Source organism: Pelecanus crispus, chromosome 5 (genome assembly GCF_030463565.1).
Source record: "Pelecanus crispus isolate bPelCri1 chromosome 5, bPelCri1.pri, whole genome shotgun sequence".
In the NCBI taxonomy this organism is placed as follows: domain Eukaryota; kingdom Metazoa; phylum Chordata; class Aves; order Pelecaniformes; family Pelecanidae; genus Pelecanus; species Pelecanus crispus.
Genome location: NC_134647.1, coordinates 30,780,803 through 30,798,477, shown reverse-complemented (window position 1 = coordinate 30,798,477; position 17,675 = coordinate 30,780,803). Strand labels below are relative to the sequence as shown.

Here is a 17,675-nt window from a genome sequence, read left to right as displayed (position 1 = left end):
TTTGTGTTGTAAGTGAACACAGGCTAGTTTCCCTTTTCTTTGTGTTCTGCTAAAGTCTCTGAGAGTTTTGAAGGGTGCGACTGTGATATTCACAGCTGAGCAATTCAGAAATAGTTGCAGACAGGCACATGTACATAGTGTGGGATGGTTATCATGCTGGAATCCCTAAGGCAAAGCTTACTTCAGCTACTGTGGTTTGCTCTTTGGGGTTTTTTAATAGCCAAGTTATGGGTGGCTTAGTATTTTGGATGCTTGGTGAATGTACAGCATCATCTAAAGAAAACAATGAACAGCCCTGGTTTATCTTGTTTTTACTCTGCATGGAGGGAAAGAAAAAAAACGAGTTTTCGTCAATGAAGGGTTCAGCTCTAAATCAAATCCTTACTGAAATTCCTTTCAAGGGATTACTCACTTGAGCAAATGTGTGTAAGGTCTGGCACAGGGGAAGTGAGTTTTTTAAATGAAAAAATGAAAGTTAATGTATAAAATTACAAGAGAAAGCATGCAGGATGAATATGGCACTGCAGTGAGACAGGAGAGCTCTTTGCCCTTCTCAGCTCTTCTAAGAGCTCCTGGCTGACCTTGAGCAAGTCTGTTCCCCTCTTATTTCCCGTTAGTGAGGTGGGAATGGCTGTATATCTGTCATCCACCGTTTGTTCATTTCAGGGACGAACGGCATAACCACGAGCAGCTTTGATTCCCCACTTGGTGTTTGGAAGCCAGACAGGTACAGCCCATGTGTGTGGTACTGAAGCTGTCCTAATAAACCTTGCTGGTCCCAGCAGCTTCATCCCAACACGGTCACGCTGGTCAGTCTCTCAACCTGTAAGGTTCCTAGGAGACAAATAAAACTGTCTTTCAGGTGACATCCTGGGCCACTAGTTGATCATCCCTGGTTTATTTTGTCTGCTTAAGGTGGAAGGTCTTTGAGGCCTCTCCGTGTTGCACCCACCTCTTTGGGCACCTGATCTTACCCATGGGCACCTAAATGGTGGTGCAGTACAGAGGAGAAATACGAGTATAATCAGTTGGTCGTGCAGAATCTAGAATTACTTGAGCCATAAGCCTGTGAAATACGTGTGGGAAGCATGAAAAGAATTTGCTAGCATTTACAGTTTACCAAATATTGGTACGTATATGTTTCAAATGCTCAGACTTAATGGGAGATACTAACATTGGCATTTCCTCAGCATACAAGGAATGATTTTATGCTTTTAATGTAGAAAGGCTTTTCTTTTAGAACTAGTAATGATAATAATAATAATAATAGCATTATAATGCCTGTCTGGCTGTGGAGAGCTTTGCCCTTTCTCTTTTACACTTTTCAGTCCGATAGAAATTATTTAGAGGATTGACTAATTCTCTGCATTTTTGTTACTCTGGTGTTCAAACAAGCAAAACATCCTTAAAACATAAAACATCCCCTATAGTCTCAACAGAAATTGAGTTGGTCAGGAAAGAGGAAAAAAAAAAGAGAAAACACCGAAATAGAGAGGAAGCTATTTCAGATGCCTTCTTAGAAGACTGAAAGTCTGTATGAAAACAACATGCAATGTTCACCAATTCTTCAAATAATGTTTGAAAAATAGCAAGATGCTGTTAATGTGCAGTGTCTCAATATCATTCATTAAAGAAGGAAACATGAAAGGCCTGAATGGCTAGGGGCTCATCAGCTTATTATCAGTGGTGTACAGAAGTCTCACAAAAGATGCAGAGACTTCTTGGCCTCTAGCCAAAGAAGAAGTCAGGATTCAGAAATAGTGCCTGAACTGTGAATTACCTATGACAACAACAAGGGTTAAGGGAAAGATAACTAAGTATAGTGAACTGTTACATGAGCCTTTTATATACTACAAAATTCCTTTTTCTCCAGAGAAATAAAAGCATTTTAGAAATCTGAGGCTTGAAAACAACAGTAAAGAAAAACTGTGACTCTCACATGTGGAGATAAAATTAGATGTCACGATTAAATAAGAACCAATTTATTTGTAATATTCTAAGGAGGAATATAATTTTGGTGGGGTTTTTGGTATCACTGGAAAACTTCTCCCAGTGAGATTAGGAATGGTCAACCAGTTGACATTTCCAGGGTCAATTAAGACTGACTGTATTTGATACGATGAAAAGCAAAGCTGTAGGTGGCTTGGAGTAGTATAGCTCCATCACTTTAAAGGGAGTAACTTACCATTTGCCCAAAGGCAGAGCAAGATCAGCATTGCCCCCCTGCCCCGGTGACTGAGTCTCTTTAGCAGTGAGGGGGTACAAGCATGCAGTGAAGGCTCCAGGTATCCTCTCTACCTGTCCCTGCGCAGACCAAGAGGCAGCTTACCAATTCAGAGCACCATTCTTCCAGGCAGCTGTTTTGCTGTCATTTGCACCCCACGGTTGGGGCTGGGAGTATGTCAGCCATCAACGGAGAAAGCAGAAGATAGGTCTTCAGAGCAGCAGTCAGGGGTGGGGGCACCAGAATGGACCAACGACGGTCCCGATGGCAGCCGGTGTGGTGGACTCTGAGATCCGGGGCTGGCTGTTTGCACTGCCTCTGGTTAGTGCCTGACAGTGCGGGGTCCTGCTCAGAGCTTCAGCTATTGCACCAGCTCTAATAAATAACAGTGCGGACATTTCCTCTCTCTCTTTTGGTTCTGAGCGATGTGAGAGAAGTTTGTTGATTTTTTTCGACTGAGCTTATTTCTGAAAAATGAATTCATATTCATTTAAACACCATCAATCTTTGTTTTCTCTGCTGATGGCCTTTGACTGGGGAGAGCAGGTGTGCTGGCTCCTCTCTCGTCCTGCCCCATCCATTTCAGCAGCAATTTCTGATAAGTTTTGTCACCTCCATGCATACTGTGGAGAAATACTGGGCAAGCGTAGGGAGTGGCAATGCAAGAGCACAAAATTACACTCCTCATCAATCATTACCCTCTAGCAACTTCCAGGGCACTGTAAATTGCTGACTAACAAGGGAGAATTAGCTTGATAAAATCACCATTAGTGTCAGTTCACAATGATGTAAAGTTTTAAAGACACTGCTGTCCTCTCTTGTCTCTCCCTCTGTCTGTTTGTGGAGATCCCAATCCAGCAAAGCACATAAGCAGATGCTTAATTGTAGGCAGATCAGTAATCCCAAAGAAATCACTGGGATATGCGTCCTAAGCATGTGTTTATGTGCTTCACTGGATCAGGGCCATAACACACACTCTCTGAGCACAGAAATGATAAATATCTCTGTTTCTTGATTCAAAACCAGATTTAGACTTGCTAGCTGGACTTAGAAATGTGGCAGTCAAGTTTTACTGCAAGAGAGCGTAGTAGTTAGTAGATATACAGCATTATACTTAGCCTCTTTAACCTTCCTTTTCTTACTTGTTATTTGAGTTTTATCAGTTTATGCTAGCTAGAAATGTGCCTCTCTAAACCGCTGCATAGTCTTTTCAAAGCTCTGTAGTTACTAAAATTTAGACCATGTTTGGACCCATACATAAAACTTAAAATGCAGCCAGATCAGGAACAGTTTTTTAAAAGTTACAGGTGAAATGGAGATGCAGCTAATATAGCTAGCAAGTTATATTAGCTTACAGACTTCTCTCAGTATTGCCAGACTGCATACCAAATACTACAATTTGCCTTATGACTTCTCAGTGTTTGGGGTTTTTTTCTTCATGTTTTCAATTTTTCTTCACAGTCTTGAAGAGCAGAACCTTATTTCTAAGAAAAAAGAAAAAACACAACAAAAAAGCTCAAAGCAAACAAAAAAAACCACCAGAGAGATAACAATGGACACTTGGATTCTTATATAGTCATTAGATTACAATAGCTGAGAAAAAGGAAGAGTGCGAGGCATTTCGAAACTTCCCACAGAATCACCAGGGTGACCAGGGCCCCTCATTTGTATTTTGAAATTGCTGTAAAGTTTGATGTTTTGTTGCTTTCATTATGTAATTATCCAAATAGAATCTAAGACTTTGCACCTCTGACACTGTCATCCTTTTATTTTTTTCATTTGGTTACAAAGCTGTAGTTCCTCATCACTACAGATAGTTATTTGCATTGAAAGGCTGAGAATGTCCATCTGTTTAGTTGTAGCCCACTCCATGATCACCAGATATTTCATTGCTCCACAGCCATCTGGAACTGGGGCTTGATCTGCTGTGATGTGACATCCATTGCCTCAGAGTGCCCCAAAAAGTGATCCAGTCATCTTGTTTGAGCAGTTGATTTGTTTGAAGTCATAATATCACATTTGAGAACAGAATAGCACACCTTTGAATGCCAGAAGCTATAATTGTGTTGATCTAGTCCAATATTCCACAGGGCACAGAGCAGAAAATACATCACCTACTTCTGTTTTGTTTTTTACTTTGTGGAATGACTTCTGCTGCTGTTGAAGTGGACTGTACTTTTACTTCTTCCAGAACAGCTGACCACTGGAACTTCAGTGAGGAAAATGTCATTCTCTTGACTGTTGCAAATGCTCAAATATATTTTAATGGAAATTAATATTGTTACTCTTCATTTACAAACCAAAGCAGCAAACTTGTCTTGCATAAAACAAAATTGATGTCTGTTCTGTGATAGACCTGAATGCTAGTTAATAAGCAGATAAGTATTAATCCTTCTAAAATTTCTGTTTGTGAAGCCGAAGTGCTGGGACAGATTCTCAGCAACTGCAAATGGATGCAAGTCAACTTACTTTAGTGGTCCTGAGTAGCTTGACACCAGCAGAGGTGTGGGCAAGCCAGTGTCTTTTACAACTCCACTCTTTTGAAACATAGTGCTCTTTGAGCTACCAGAACTGTCTGAAGAAATGTCTACTGCCCACAATCCATGTGAAGTCCATTGCATGCTCTGGTCCTATTTTGTCATTCAATTTTGACACTAATTTGTGTTTGCAGGTGTGAAAGCTGTGGTGCTGTCTTCCACTCTGAGTGCAAAGTGAAGGCTGTACCATGCCCCAGGTGTGTGCGTAAAGAATTGCAGAAGAAGCAGAAATCCTTCTGGAAGCGACTGAATATGGACGAAAATTTTGAAGAGTCTTGCAACATGTTTGAGTTGTCATATCAGAACACATGAGTTCCTTAAGGCAGTGGCCAGCCTGAAGAGAATCCCTTTCCCAGCTGCCAGCTCAAGCAACTTCTCAGCTTAGCCAGGCAGAAATCTTTTTGCGAAATAGTATCTGGCCTTCTTCATCTGTGAATAGCAGCTGCCAAAGTGGCCATAAAGCCTTGTTGGCTTTGAAATACCAATGGCTAAACTGCATTTTGCGTGGCAGTCCAGCCGCTAGCTCTCATACAAAATGTGGTTTACTTGAAATGCTTTAGGTCTAGCTAATTAAGCACCCAACTTTTTCTTTTCCACCTCTGGAGAAGACTTTTCCTCAAGGCAGAAAATATTTGCTGTCATCACCACAGTATTTTTTATGTTGTTCATTTAGAATTGATGAATCATCTACTTATTTATGTGTATTATTTATTTATTATTGGCCTTGGCAGAGGTTCTGGTGAGGTGTTTCACAGAACCCAATAGGGCAGGAATGATTTTTAAACCCACTTGCTCATTATGGTGCGGACACATGGTTCCATTTCCTCATGTTTCCAGAGAGCTATTTTTAAAGGATCAGTGCATTTACATGTCACTCCTCCCCGAGGAAAGAAAAGTATCTCCCATCAAACCTTATTCAGGGTGCTTGCAAACATAAGATGCAGAATAATTCCTTCAGCTATGTTTGTATATTTATAACCACCCCAGTGAACTATTCCATATGCAGATAAGCAGGAGACTTGCTACTGTTTTTGTTCAGGCTGGGTATGTCGGTCAAGCTCTGTCACTGAAATCCGTTGAGTTTTACCCTGGTTGTTCTTGATCTATGTGAGGCCACATCCTCATCTCCAGTAACATGATGTTGCTTCTGACCTCCTGCTAGTCTCACATTTTAAGATATTTTAAGTGTCCAGATTGGTTTTGGTTTTATTTTGTGAAGTTTACTTTAAATATTTCTCTAACCTGAACCTGTCAGACTGATAGTCAGGAAAGAGGTCTTGCCCACATCAGTTAGAAAATACCTCCAAAATTGTGAAACGCTAGTTTCCTATGCTCATGTGCAATTTGTGTCCTGTGTTCTCTGTGAGCTCTAAGGGATTTTATACTTATGTAGTGACTTCCGTGGTGGAGAGCGAAGTTCCTCGAGGTATGGTTCTGCTCCATGCACTTGGAACACAGGGAAGTATTAAACATGGTAAATTACATACATTGTGAAAGGGGAGTACGTGATGGATTTAATTGGGGAGATGTGTGTCATCACTGGCAGTATGTTTAATTCATTGCGGCTTCACCTTCAGTGAGCACTTAGAGATCCTCCTCCCTCCAATCCACATTCTTAACTCTTTCTCCAGACCCTGCAGTAATGTGTGTATTACATACATATGAAAGCATTCACATATATATGCACATACATCTATATACAGAAAGCAAATATGGTTTCAGGAGAAAAAAGCCAGTCACGTGCGTGTGTATTTTTCCTCTCTTCTCACATAGGTTTGTGGAAAATGCAGAATACTGATCTTTGCTTCCTATATAATCTGCAGGCTGTTGTATTCAAGGCAGAAAGCAGTCTTGATCATTGAAGCACCTCACTACTTGCTGAAGTATTTTAAATAAAAGAACAGGGTACATCATGCTTACATTAAAAGGTAGAATGCTGCAATGAATTGCCGTGTACTGGAATATAAGTGGTTACCTTTTCCAGCCTCCAGTCAAAGAAAGTAGCTGAATCTGAGCTTTCTCAAATTTGAGTGCCGCTACTATATATATAGAAGCATGTTTATATCTGTATACATTAGAGAACCAGTGCCTTTCTTTTCCAGAAGTCCCTCTCACAGTGGGATTCTTTTGAAGGAAGTGAGGGTGTTTCCATGTTCTTGGCAAAGTAGTATAGGCATTCCCATATTTAATAAGCCTGGTGAGTCATGCACCTTTGTCAATAAAATTAATACTTCCCTTACGCAGGGATGTCTCTGTCTCAGCTCACTGTTCCTCATGTGAAATGAGTTGCTTTCGGCTATCATCCTTAAAGATATAATGTTCCTTGCAAGTCCATTCCCACGTGAAGAATTCCCTGCATGTTCACAAATGCAAACACTGGGGAAGTATTGTGGAATTAGTCATGCAAACAGGAACTGCAGTGGTACTGGCTGAATAAACAGTACGCTCCCATGTTTTTCAGCATGTGTCACTACAGCTAGTCCTGTGGCAAAGCCAGTAGCTCTGAATCTGTCAGAATCTGGAGGTAGTATTTTGAATTAGCTCTAGGCATACTGGTGGGTCATTAAAGAAAAAAAGGTGGTGTTTTCCATATCATCATGCTCTGGTATTTAAGATACCCTGCAGCACTGGTTCATGTCCAGCTTGGTTTAGAGAAGGCTGCTTGTGTGCACTGTTAAAAACCCTATGGAGTCAAGGAATCAAGGTTCAGACATTGCAAACTATTCGTTACTTTGACAGGTGTCCTGATCTCCAAAGTACCAGTCATGTGCGTGGTTAGATATTTTAGTTGAATTCTGGAATAACAACATAGACAGTATTGGAGTTACTCCGGGTTTGTACAGGTGTTACAGAACTGTTTCTCTGCTAACTGAGATTTACAGAAAAAGAGAGTATGTTGTTGGCAAAACAGCTGGAATTAGTCATGGGTCTGGAACCACCACCATTACTACTGGCAAAGAACAAAAGCGTGTTGTTATGATGTGCTGGCAGTGCCGAAAGCTTCGTGTAAAAGGATACTGTACAATACAGATCAGATTGATTTCTTTAAAATGCAATGTTGTAAACAAGCCAGTTCCTGAAATGGATACGCGTTCATTTCTACCTTGGAAAAGTAATATAGCTTCTCATGGTAGCTATAGGAGCAGACTGTAATGTGGAAGATGCTTTCCTCTCAGGGATGCCTAGCTCCTATCCAAAAAAAGTTATTCCATACGAATGGGTAAGATAAAGTCTTCTGTCACTGCCTTTCTTAAGCATAATGACAGGCTTCATCCTGCCCTCAGAAGGTGCCGATGCAGTAGGAACAAGCCCTATTCGTTTTTCAGGATTGCAAGGCAAAAGAATAAACTGAAACTATTGCTCACATTACTAACCCTCAAAAGACCCAACTCTAAAAGGACAGTTTTCCTGCGAGAGCCACCGGCTAGCAGGAGACTCAGCCTGGGGTTCTGTAGGTGATTTGGGTTTCAGACAATGCTGTACGTGCACGTGCTGCGTGCTGGTCCCCAGTGCTGCTCTGCCCATTCTGCAGCCCCTAGCCTGCACGTGGCTCTGCTCCGCAGACTTCTGGGTGGCATCAGCTGGCAAAGTACCTGGGGTTCTTCCACATTGCACAACTCACTCCCCGTGCACACACACACGTGAAATTACATATTGGTATTTCTAGTCTTGTCCTACCCACGCATGAAATAAATTTGAACAATAGCATTTCATTGTGAATCAAGAATAAAACGTGCTGTTTGTCTCCTTCACAGAGAAGGTGCTTTCATAGCTGATGGAGGAGGAATTGATCTGTACCTCCAGTTACAGCTTTTGCCTGTACAGAACTTGTAATCGGTGTAGAAATAGGGTGCTTCACTGCAATGGACTATAGCCTGACCCTCTACAACTGCTTGGAAACTTCTCATCTCAGTTTAGTTAGTCTGAGATTATTTTAATCTGCGACACTGTAGAGATCCTTATTCAAGTCTCTTCCTCTTTACCCTGACTCTCTAGCTTTCCTTTAATGGGGAGAAGGACCTACCTAGGGGATGCAAACTGCAGCTTTTTTTTATATTATCAACCTATAAAAGGAGAAATTTGGATCTCTTATGTAGAAATCTTTCCATTGCTTTTCTTTGTCTGTCTTAGGTAATGAAAAATGATGGCTTTGTGATGTGACACAATATCCTCGCTGGCACATACCAATATGAGCTCATCGCAGGGATGATAGGAATTGGCAGTTGTGAGGGTTTCCTAGATAAGTGAGAGAAGGTACTTTTTGGTGAGCAACTTGAGTTTTTCACAGTACTCCACAGGCTCTGATTGCCCTGTTAGGAGTGAATCATCAGGGTACATCTGGAGCTCCTCTAGTCAAGCCTTCTCTTAATATCAGGATACTGTGTGTATTATAATGGATTGATGATAATGTCCTGAAAGGCTTAGGAAAAAAAGCAGAGCATGTCTGTTTAAAATGAAATGGGGAAGCTGCACAGTTGTGTTTTGCTTTTTCTCTGTAGCAACAGAAGCCACCGAGAGTTTCCCGGACTTCCCAAGGTCATGGCCTGGATTGCAGACGACTGTTGATCTGTATAAAAGAAATGTAATCGAATAATCATCATAATCTTCTCTCTTTTTTTCTGCTGCTCACCTGCAAGCCAGTCCCCTCTCTCTCTTTCACTGTCTCTGCCGCCGTCTTCGCTCACAGTGCTGAGTGTACAGCTAGACTTTGAGCTTCATAGCTCATTGTGTTGCTTTTGAACCAGTTGAGCCTGATCATTCTCTCCTTCATAATTTGGCTTCCAATTTTCCCTTCCCAGTAGGAGTGCCTTACAGTACTGTATATTAGTGTCTATCTTCCTGTTTTGGATTTCCTGTTTTAATCTGCTGTTCGATTAACTTGTAGGCTTAAACTGAAACTCTCCCATGGCTGCATGTGCTGTTTTGCAGGGCAGCTGAGTAAATCAGTTAGCTTGTTCTGCCCTCATGAATTGAGCTCTACAGGCTGTATATACCAGCTCTGAAGACACCAAGCTGCATGGAAACCCCTCACTTTTGCTCAATTTGGTGCCTTAAATTTTCAAAAGTGAAGGATTTTGTCAGGAATGCTCTGCCATGATGGAGCGTGTTTGGCATTGGAGCTTGAAACCCTTGCTCATGGCAGTTTCTGTCTTGCTAGGAGTGGTGACCATAAAATTTGTTTACTATCTGTGCTTTGAGAGGGAAATACAAGAAAGGGTAGCATGGATGTGGCATTCGTTTTTACTACCTGTATTTTGGAGACTAGCTGGGCTTCTCTTCAGCCAGAAATGCAGTTGTGCTTATGTGGATAAGCTCCTTCATGAGCTGTGGATATATAATAATGGCAAGCACTGGGCATTAAAATGGTATCAGGTCATGTGCAATTTTGCTCCTCCTGGAACCACTGGCCAGCCCACGCCATGTGGCAAGGGACTCCTGTATGGTGCTCCCTATCCGCATGGCACAGCTGGGTCCAGTGTTACGGGAGTGAAGGTTTTTCCTCAAAGCTTAATTTTAATGCAGCCTGGTTCCCTGAAGCCTAACCCAGTGAGGGTTTGGCAAGCATTACCTTAGAGAGAGAGTTAACCTGCTTAAATTTTAGCGTTATTTGCTAAAGTGATGGCTAACTCTTCCAGCATGTGTCAGCCCTGGGCGCATGTCCATACTGACTGTGATCTTTTAAGTCCACGTTTGACACCAGTAGCAGGAATCCCGTTAGGCAACGGCAGTGCTGTCGCTGCATTTTAGCAGTGTAGTGAGGAAACAGCCCAGATGATAACGTGCAAAGTCCTGTCCTTCTTTACTTGAAAACCCTGGTGTGCACACACTGGCTCGGGTCGTATCTTAAAATGCCAATTTCGTCCAAATTTCTTAGGGTGGCCATTAATCCAGATCGCAAAGATGACACTTGTGGGCAGCATCAGAGAAATCCAGGCCTGGAAAGCTATCAGCTGTCTTAGGACCAAAGTGTATTGGGCCTCGTCTACATGCACAGGTGTCAGTGGCTGAATTATTTATTTATTCGTGTTTAATCCACACGTTAAAGCAATATAAATCCTTGAATATACAGCGTTGTTTTGGTGGGAAAAGGATTTGTTTCAGTTTTGCTTATGCACTTGTCTACAAAGTCGATCTTGCTTAAACCACAGTGTGTTTTCAGACTGATTTTTTTAATGGCATTGATACCTGTGATATCAGGTTAGCTTATACCAGTCCCTTCTATACTTGAGCTAAGCAAAAGGAAGAATTCATGAGCAAAATGTGTGTTTGAAGGGCTTTAAGTGATAAAGGCAGCTTCCAAATCAACTTTATTTCAGTCGAGGCAGCGAGAAGCTGGAGCAAGCCAGAGCAGCAGAGCGCAGCGGCTGGTGCCTGGTCCCTGGCAGCCCGGGCTTTCCTTCCCGCCGGAGCACCAGCTCACCCGCACCATTTGCAATGGATTTTAGCATCACTGGCAGCACACCCTGAGTTTTTGGGAAACCATTATGTGTGTGTGCTACTCTGTTAACTTATTTGCAACATCATTATGAGTGTTTCATTGTTCTTGTGTTTGTTTTGTTTTTTTTTACTTTTGACAAGGATTTTTTTTTTAATTATCTGCAACTATTAGGCAATAGTCTTAATTTATTATTGATGTGTAATAATGTTATAATTTAAATTCAGTGAGTTGAATTGCTTGTTGACACTTGAGCAGGGTTTATTTGGGTTCACTTGTGACAGCATCAGAGCACCAGTCCCTCGTGTATAAAGGCAACTCTCAATAAACACTAAAACAAAGTTACTCGTCCTTTTTAATTTGCCTTCTGGTGGGTACTGCACCATGGGTAGGACAAGTTTTGAAAGAGTGCTAGGTTCCTTAAAAATGCTAATCTGCTGGTGAAAGTCTTCCAAATCTAAGCAAATTATGGTATTTACTGTTCCTGGGTCTGAGCCAGGAGGTCTCTGGAAATACTGTCAATGACTGCATCAGGCTTTGTAGGTTTGGATTCCCAGTTAAATCTCTTAAGTGTTTTTTGAAAGCCACAAATGCCTGGATTTTTAATGGTGCTGACCCGCAACAGCTCCCAGGGGAGCTTATTGGGAGCTGTTGTCATCAGTCACCTTTGGATACGGAGCTCCTGGGAGGCACACGGGAGGCACAGGGAGGCAGCTCCCCACCGCGTGGCTGTCACATGGACCTCTGCCAAAAAGGTCCAGGCTAAGGGCCTTGAATCCTAAGTAAGGGAGGCATCTCCCAGCTGGACTGAAGAGACCGCTGAGAGGCTGGGAGGGCAGGATTTTGCCCATGTTGTAAAGGCTCTCCAAGCGACAGATGTAGAAGCACGCATGATTCCTGCTCTTCTGGGGCTGCTTCTTCCAGTGCAGCAGCTGAGGAGCTTCTGCAGCTCCCTGGAGCTGTGGATTTGGTGACTAAAAGGATTGCAATGCTGGGCCGCGGTGGAGCTCATGGGCGTAAACCCCCTGCCTGAGGGTCCCTGGAGAAATCCACACCCAGCCCCATGGTCTCGTGGCCTTCAAAGAGAAGGGTATATCCCCTCCTCACTGCCCTCCTGCCCCCACCTCAGAAAGACCAGAAGTCCACCAGAAATGTCAATCCTCTCTCCTGCAGGAACCTTTGGACTTCATCCCTGTGATGAAATCGGCTACAAGCAAGGAGTTAATGTTTGACTGGGACCACACAAGCTGCACAAGAAAACCATGTGCAAGACCTTCTCTTCCTCCTTATTTGCTCTACAAGGTGAGCAAATTCCGTTATGACGTCTCCTTCCCCTTTCACTGCCACCTCCCCTCCTCACTTCACCCTGTAAGAGATGGTGGGAAAAAGCATCAACACAGAGCAGAGACCATGGGGACTGGGGAGCCCTGGGAGGAGCACTTTGGTTGGGTCTTTTTGTGTCCTCCTGTGGCTGTATTTACACAGCTTCTTCTCTCCTCATTGCCCCTTCCCAGCCTCTCCGTCGTGCTCTGTTACGGTGTATGAACTGTCACTGAAATGAGCTGCTGAAGGGCCATACTCCAATAGCTGTCATGGACAACTTGGGGCTGGAGTTTCAAGCAACACTTTGGTTTCAGTCAGGAGCTAAAGTTGGATTTTTCTCCCTGTTGTACATTGTCATTACGTGAAAGCTGTGCCCTCCTGTGAAGTGTAACTCTGCCAATAAAACCTTACACTGGCAGCCCTGTTCTTAACTCCTACACGCACGCCCCCAAAAGCCATGCTTTTGGGGTTGTTCTGTTAACCATCTGTGTTAATTTATCAGCTAGCCTTTAACACAGCAGGCCACAGACAATACCAGTCAGACTGTGAATTGCAGCGTGCCCTCCAGATCCCTTGGGAAACAGTAGCAAAGTGGCATTTGTTTCTGGTGCTGAGCAAGGGGGACAGACTGGCACCCACAGAGTATCCACCCACCTTGTTCTCTTCATGGTTGATACTCCTCATGCTGGTGGGACAAGTCAGTGTTTTATAACCATATAAGCTTATGTGTTTGGGAATATTAGATCATGGGCAAATCTTATAATGCCTTAGGTCCAACAGCCAGTCTTTTGGATTTTGTTCTTTCATGTTCTTGTTGCATGTTAAACTCTTTACAATATGTTGAGCCAGGAGAGTTGATCATCTCTTACGGCCAAGTCCCATGAGTGGTATTATGGTTCATATCACCTGAGCATGCCAAGCCAAGCTCCAGTTCTCTCAAAAGTCAGGACAGTTCATTTTTAAAAAGTTACCCTTCTAGCTCTTAGACCAAAATTAACAGTATTTGGTTTAATACGGGAAGTTGACTGGTTTCCTGAAAGGTGGCAGAACTGAAATGCAGCCCTTCGTCTGGGAATACATGACAGTGTCCACAAGTTTATGAAGTCCTGAGGACACTGTCTAAAATAAATCAAATGGTACAAGCTCCTTGTCCAGAACTGCTCCAGGCTGGAGCAAGGAAACAAGTCTTTTATTTTTTTTCTTTCAACTTTTCCATAATGTGTATGATACAATCCCGATTATGGTATAGTAATAGATTAACCCAAGTGGAGCCAGCTTCCTCCTTTCCTTAGGGACAGAGCGGGACCTTCCAGGTCTGAGGCTTACCATACCTTTTCAGTGAAAGGCACACTAAGGGCAAACGAAAATATTCTGGCAGTGTGTGTACATAGCTCTGGACTGTCTTTTTAAAATAGTTCTTGTTTAACTAAATACTCTCCAAAATAGTGGTCCCATCCAGAGGCCTGAGTATTACCAATACAAGAAGGTGGTGAAAAGCATCTCAGATAATCAGGTGTCACAAGTAAAACCAGACAAAGTCTTCAAGGCAAGCAGGAGTAAATTCCAACCATTTTAAGCATAGACAAATACAAAACTTGGCATTGAGGCTGTAAACATGCTAAAAAGTCAGTCCAGTGTTTATAGTAAGTGACTTCTGATTTTCTATAATTGAGTTTGAGGCATGAGCCTCGGATATTAAAAATGAAGTTGTGAGGCTCATCTGGAAAGCAAGAGAAGCCAGATAAGAGCTTGTGTTCAGGGCTGAACTTTCACTGACTTGAAAGTTCCCAGGTGTTTATCATGTAGGTACAATATGATGTATTGACAGGTGAATAAGAAGGAATTGTTAGTAAAGTATTGTTTAAAAATAAGAAAGTGCAAGTTACTAGATCTGTGTAAGAAAGTAATAGATGTAATCAGTGTGCATGGAGCAGTTCAGTCCAAAGTGCTTTCATAGTCCTCACTAAAGGTTGTAAGTAAATCTCATTTGTGACTGACACTGCAGGCAGGTATCTAAAGTACAGCACTTAAGTCATGAAACATGATGAGTGTCTCTCCGCTGAATTGTGCCTTGCCCTGCAAGTAATCCCGCTGATTTCTGAGAGCAGGGGGTACAGAATCCTGCGGGAGCAAGGTTAGGGTGGAAGAACTGAGACCCCAGCACGCACCATTCTGTCATCAGACATTGGCATGCAATTGCTTGTGACACTGGTTGATGTTGTTTGTTGTGTACATATTGCAAAATGTCCTGTTCTGACTTGGACTCTGCACTTCTGAAGAGCACTCATCTCTGATTTAACAGACAGCATGAGCGATCCTTTAAGCAGATACAAGCTCTGCTGACTCCAATGAAAGCTGCAGTTTGTGAAAGAACCAGACCTGGGCTCTCGGTGTTTAGAGACATAAACTGTAACAGTATACAAAATTGGCAGATTCCTTGTAAAATCCATGTGCATCTAGCACAGAGTTAACCCTGGGAGACAGCAGGTAAAAGAGGACGAAAGTATCATAAAATATGGGTCTCTACTGTAGGTATTTACACGGTATTGACATTGTTAGCTGTGCTTAGAGATTTATGTCAAGTGTTACTGCGCTGTCATAAAACAATTAAGTACTTCTGTGAAGGGCTTAGGGCAAAGGGGAGGCAGAGAAGTCTCACTATATAAGGCCCTCCTCCAGCACCCGTGGTAATCCATGGGAATGTTTCCATAGCTGTCGGCAGGAGCTGTGTGGAGGCCTACTAGGGGAAGGCGAGCAGAAGCAGCATGTTTACTATGTATAGAGCAGGTAACTAGTGATTTTACCTCAGGGAGGATATTGCCACCACCAGATTTTAGGAGCCTAACACAGCTGACAAGTCCACCTTGCAATCAGTGGAGAGAGATGAGGGTTCCTCCCAGGAGCAGGGATATATCTGAACTGAATTGTCCTCTGGTGTTTCATAGAAACGCTGACAAGGACCCATAAAAGCTGAGAGATGACATTAAGAAAAACACTGTGCTCAGGGTGGCCATGAGGTGAAAAGGGCAAGAGTCCAGTGTCCCAGGGTTTCTACACAGCGTACCCTGGACTCAGCACACTTTCAGATCTAGGCTGTTGCAGCTCCACTTCTCACATTGGGCTCACAGTAGGTTTCCCCTCAACATTTTGGCTGCAGGACCAGACTTTGCAGCTGAACTCAGTGTTTATATGTAGTGGACCAAACTGAAATGCCAGTCCCAATCAGTCAGAGCACCAGGGAGTTTAGATCCACGCACAGTGCCTGCCTGTCCATGGGTCTGCAGCTCCTGTTTGTCCTCCCTGCTCACTGTCTCTGCTCTTCATGAGGTTATTGCAATATTTCTTCTCCAAGAAGAAATGCTGGTACATGGGACCTGTTAGCCTTCCTGCAGAAAAGTATTGCTCTTCCACTAGAGGTGGTTTCTATGTAGTTGTGGCCCTGGTTAGATGCCACTGCATGGGAAGGTGTTTTCCTGCTTCCTTCCAGATGCAGGAGGTAATTCTTTTCCATCAAAGCATTTAGCAGAAGTGTGCCCCACCATAGCAGTGCCACAGCTGTCCTGTGAGGGGTGGGAGAGTTACCTGCTTGGGACAATACTTCTCAAAAATCAGCCAGCTTCAAAAAAGAGAAGCGTATCTGTTGAGAAGGGACATTTCAGAGCCCTTCGTAAACCTGAGTGTTGCTGCCAGCCTGGCTTGCCTTGCTTTCCCTGTCAGGAACCGGAGTACTCCACACCTGCTGGTCTTCACTGTTCTCTGAGGGAGCTGATACGGGCTGTTTGGAAAACAGGTGGGGAGGTGTTGAGCACTTCAGCATCTGACCCCACATCTCTCAACTGTCTGAATTAATTTTGAGCCTAGGCAACTAGATGAGCCTTCCATACTTCTTGCTCAGAAGCATTGCCCATGCCATTTCCTGGCCCAGATTTTATCTTAAAAGCTAATGAGTGGCGCTGAAATCTGTCCCTCACTCATTAGGTACCTCAGCCTCCAAACTCCAGGGCTGACTTCAGACTGGGGCAGCTCTCAGAGTCCATGGGCTCACTCCAGCCGAGTCTCAGTGTGAGACTGGGTTGGTCCCTCCCTCTTGAGTCCTGGGAGGTGTCACAGGGGCAATAAGCAGCCTCAGTCCCATGGCACCTGACGTCCCGTTCATTCCTCCAGTTTTCAGCTCAGCTGGTGCTGAAGATGTGGCCCAGGTTTGTTCCCCTGCTCCCAACAGCACCCCAGGCTCCTATTCCACAGGACCATCACCTACCCCAGCAGAGCACTGTAGGACAGCCTGTCCTTGCATCCCACTGTCCTTGTGCAAAAAAAGGGGATTTTAAGCTCAGTTCAGTCAGAGGTGAGCACTCTCTCTCACATGTGTGCCCAGAGCAGAGTGCTGCGGCACCAGCATCCCCTTGGCTTTGTGTGTGATCTTTTCCCATGAATATCTCAGTGGTGTCCTCATCACATGAGCTCTTCAGCCTCTGGGATGGTGAGACAGCCTGGGAGATTGAGGTGACCCCTTTAGTTTGCACATCTCTTGCTCTGCATAGCCGCCCATTAAAAGTATTCGCTTTACCCTTCTCTGTAGGAATTTGGGGGGGACCTCGGAGCAAACTGCTTGGGACTGGCGGGGACGTGCATGCGGGAGAGACGCGGGGCAGATCGCGTCTCTCGCTCCTCACACTCCTTCTCTTCTTTTTCTTGACCTGCCTCACTGATTGGAAAAGACCCATGTCCCCCCCACGGCCCCCTCTTCCTCCCCAGCCGCACAATTGTCACCGCCAATTAGTGCATTGTTAGGGCACACAATGGCGCTGTGGCCACTGGAATGGGGCGCTTTTGTGCGTCTCCAGTCGGCCGTAGGGGCAGTCAAGATTCATTTAGGGCCTTACACAACATGGACAGAAAATACTATCAGAAAAGCAAAAGGGGGAAAGAAAAAGGGGGGGATAGAGAGAGGTAGCAAGAGGAGGGGGGGCGAAGTCTGCTATTCAGGGGTGAGCCCAGCCGCATGAAAGGCCCAAGAAGCAGTGCCACATTGAAGACGCCCCTTGGAACACAAAAAGGAACCAGGGCTTAATAGTAATTAGTGGGCAAACTGCAAAGAGCGCCGTGGCTCTCCAGTGAATTGTTCCTGCGCTTATTGCCACCGCTGCCCCTTCCC

General features: G+C 43.9%; 1 protein-coding gene across 1 annotated transcript in view; it reads left to right on the top strand.

Annotated features, from left to right (window-relative positions):
- Window positions 1-5,073, top strand: part of PLEKHM3 (pleckstrin homology domain containing M3) — a 77,359-nt gene extending 72,286 nt beyond the window's left edge. The window contains exon 7 of the mRNA XM_075711478.1: window positions 4,896-5,073. Within this exon, the coding sequence (XP_075567593.1) occupies window positions 4,896-5,073 (178 nt within the window). The remainder of the gene's footprint in view (window positions 1-4,895) is intronic.
- The last annotated feature ends 12,602 nt before the right edge of the window (window positions 5,074-17,675 follow it).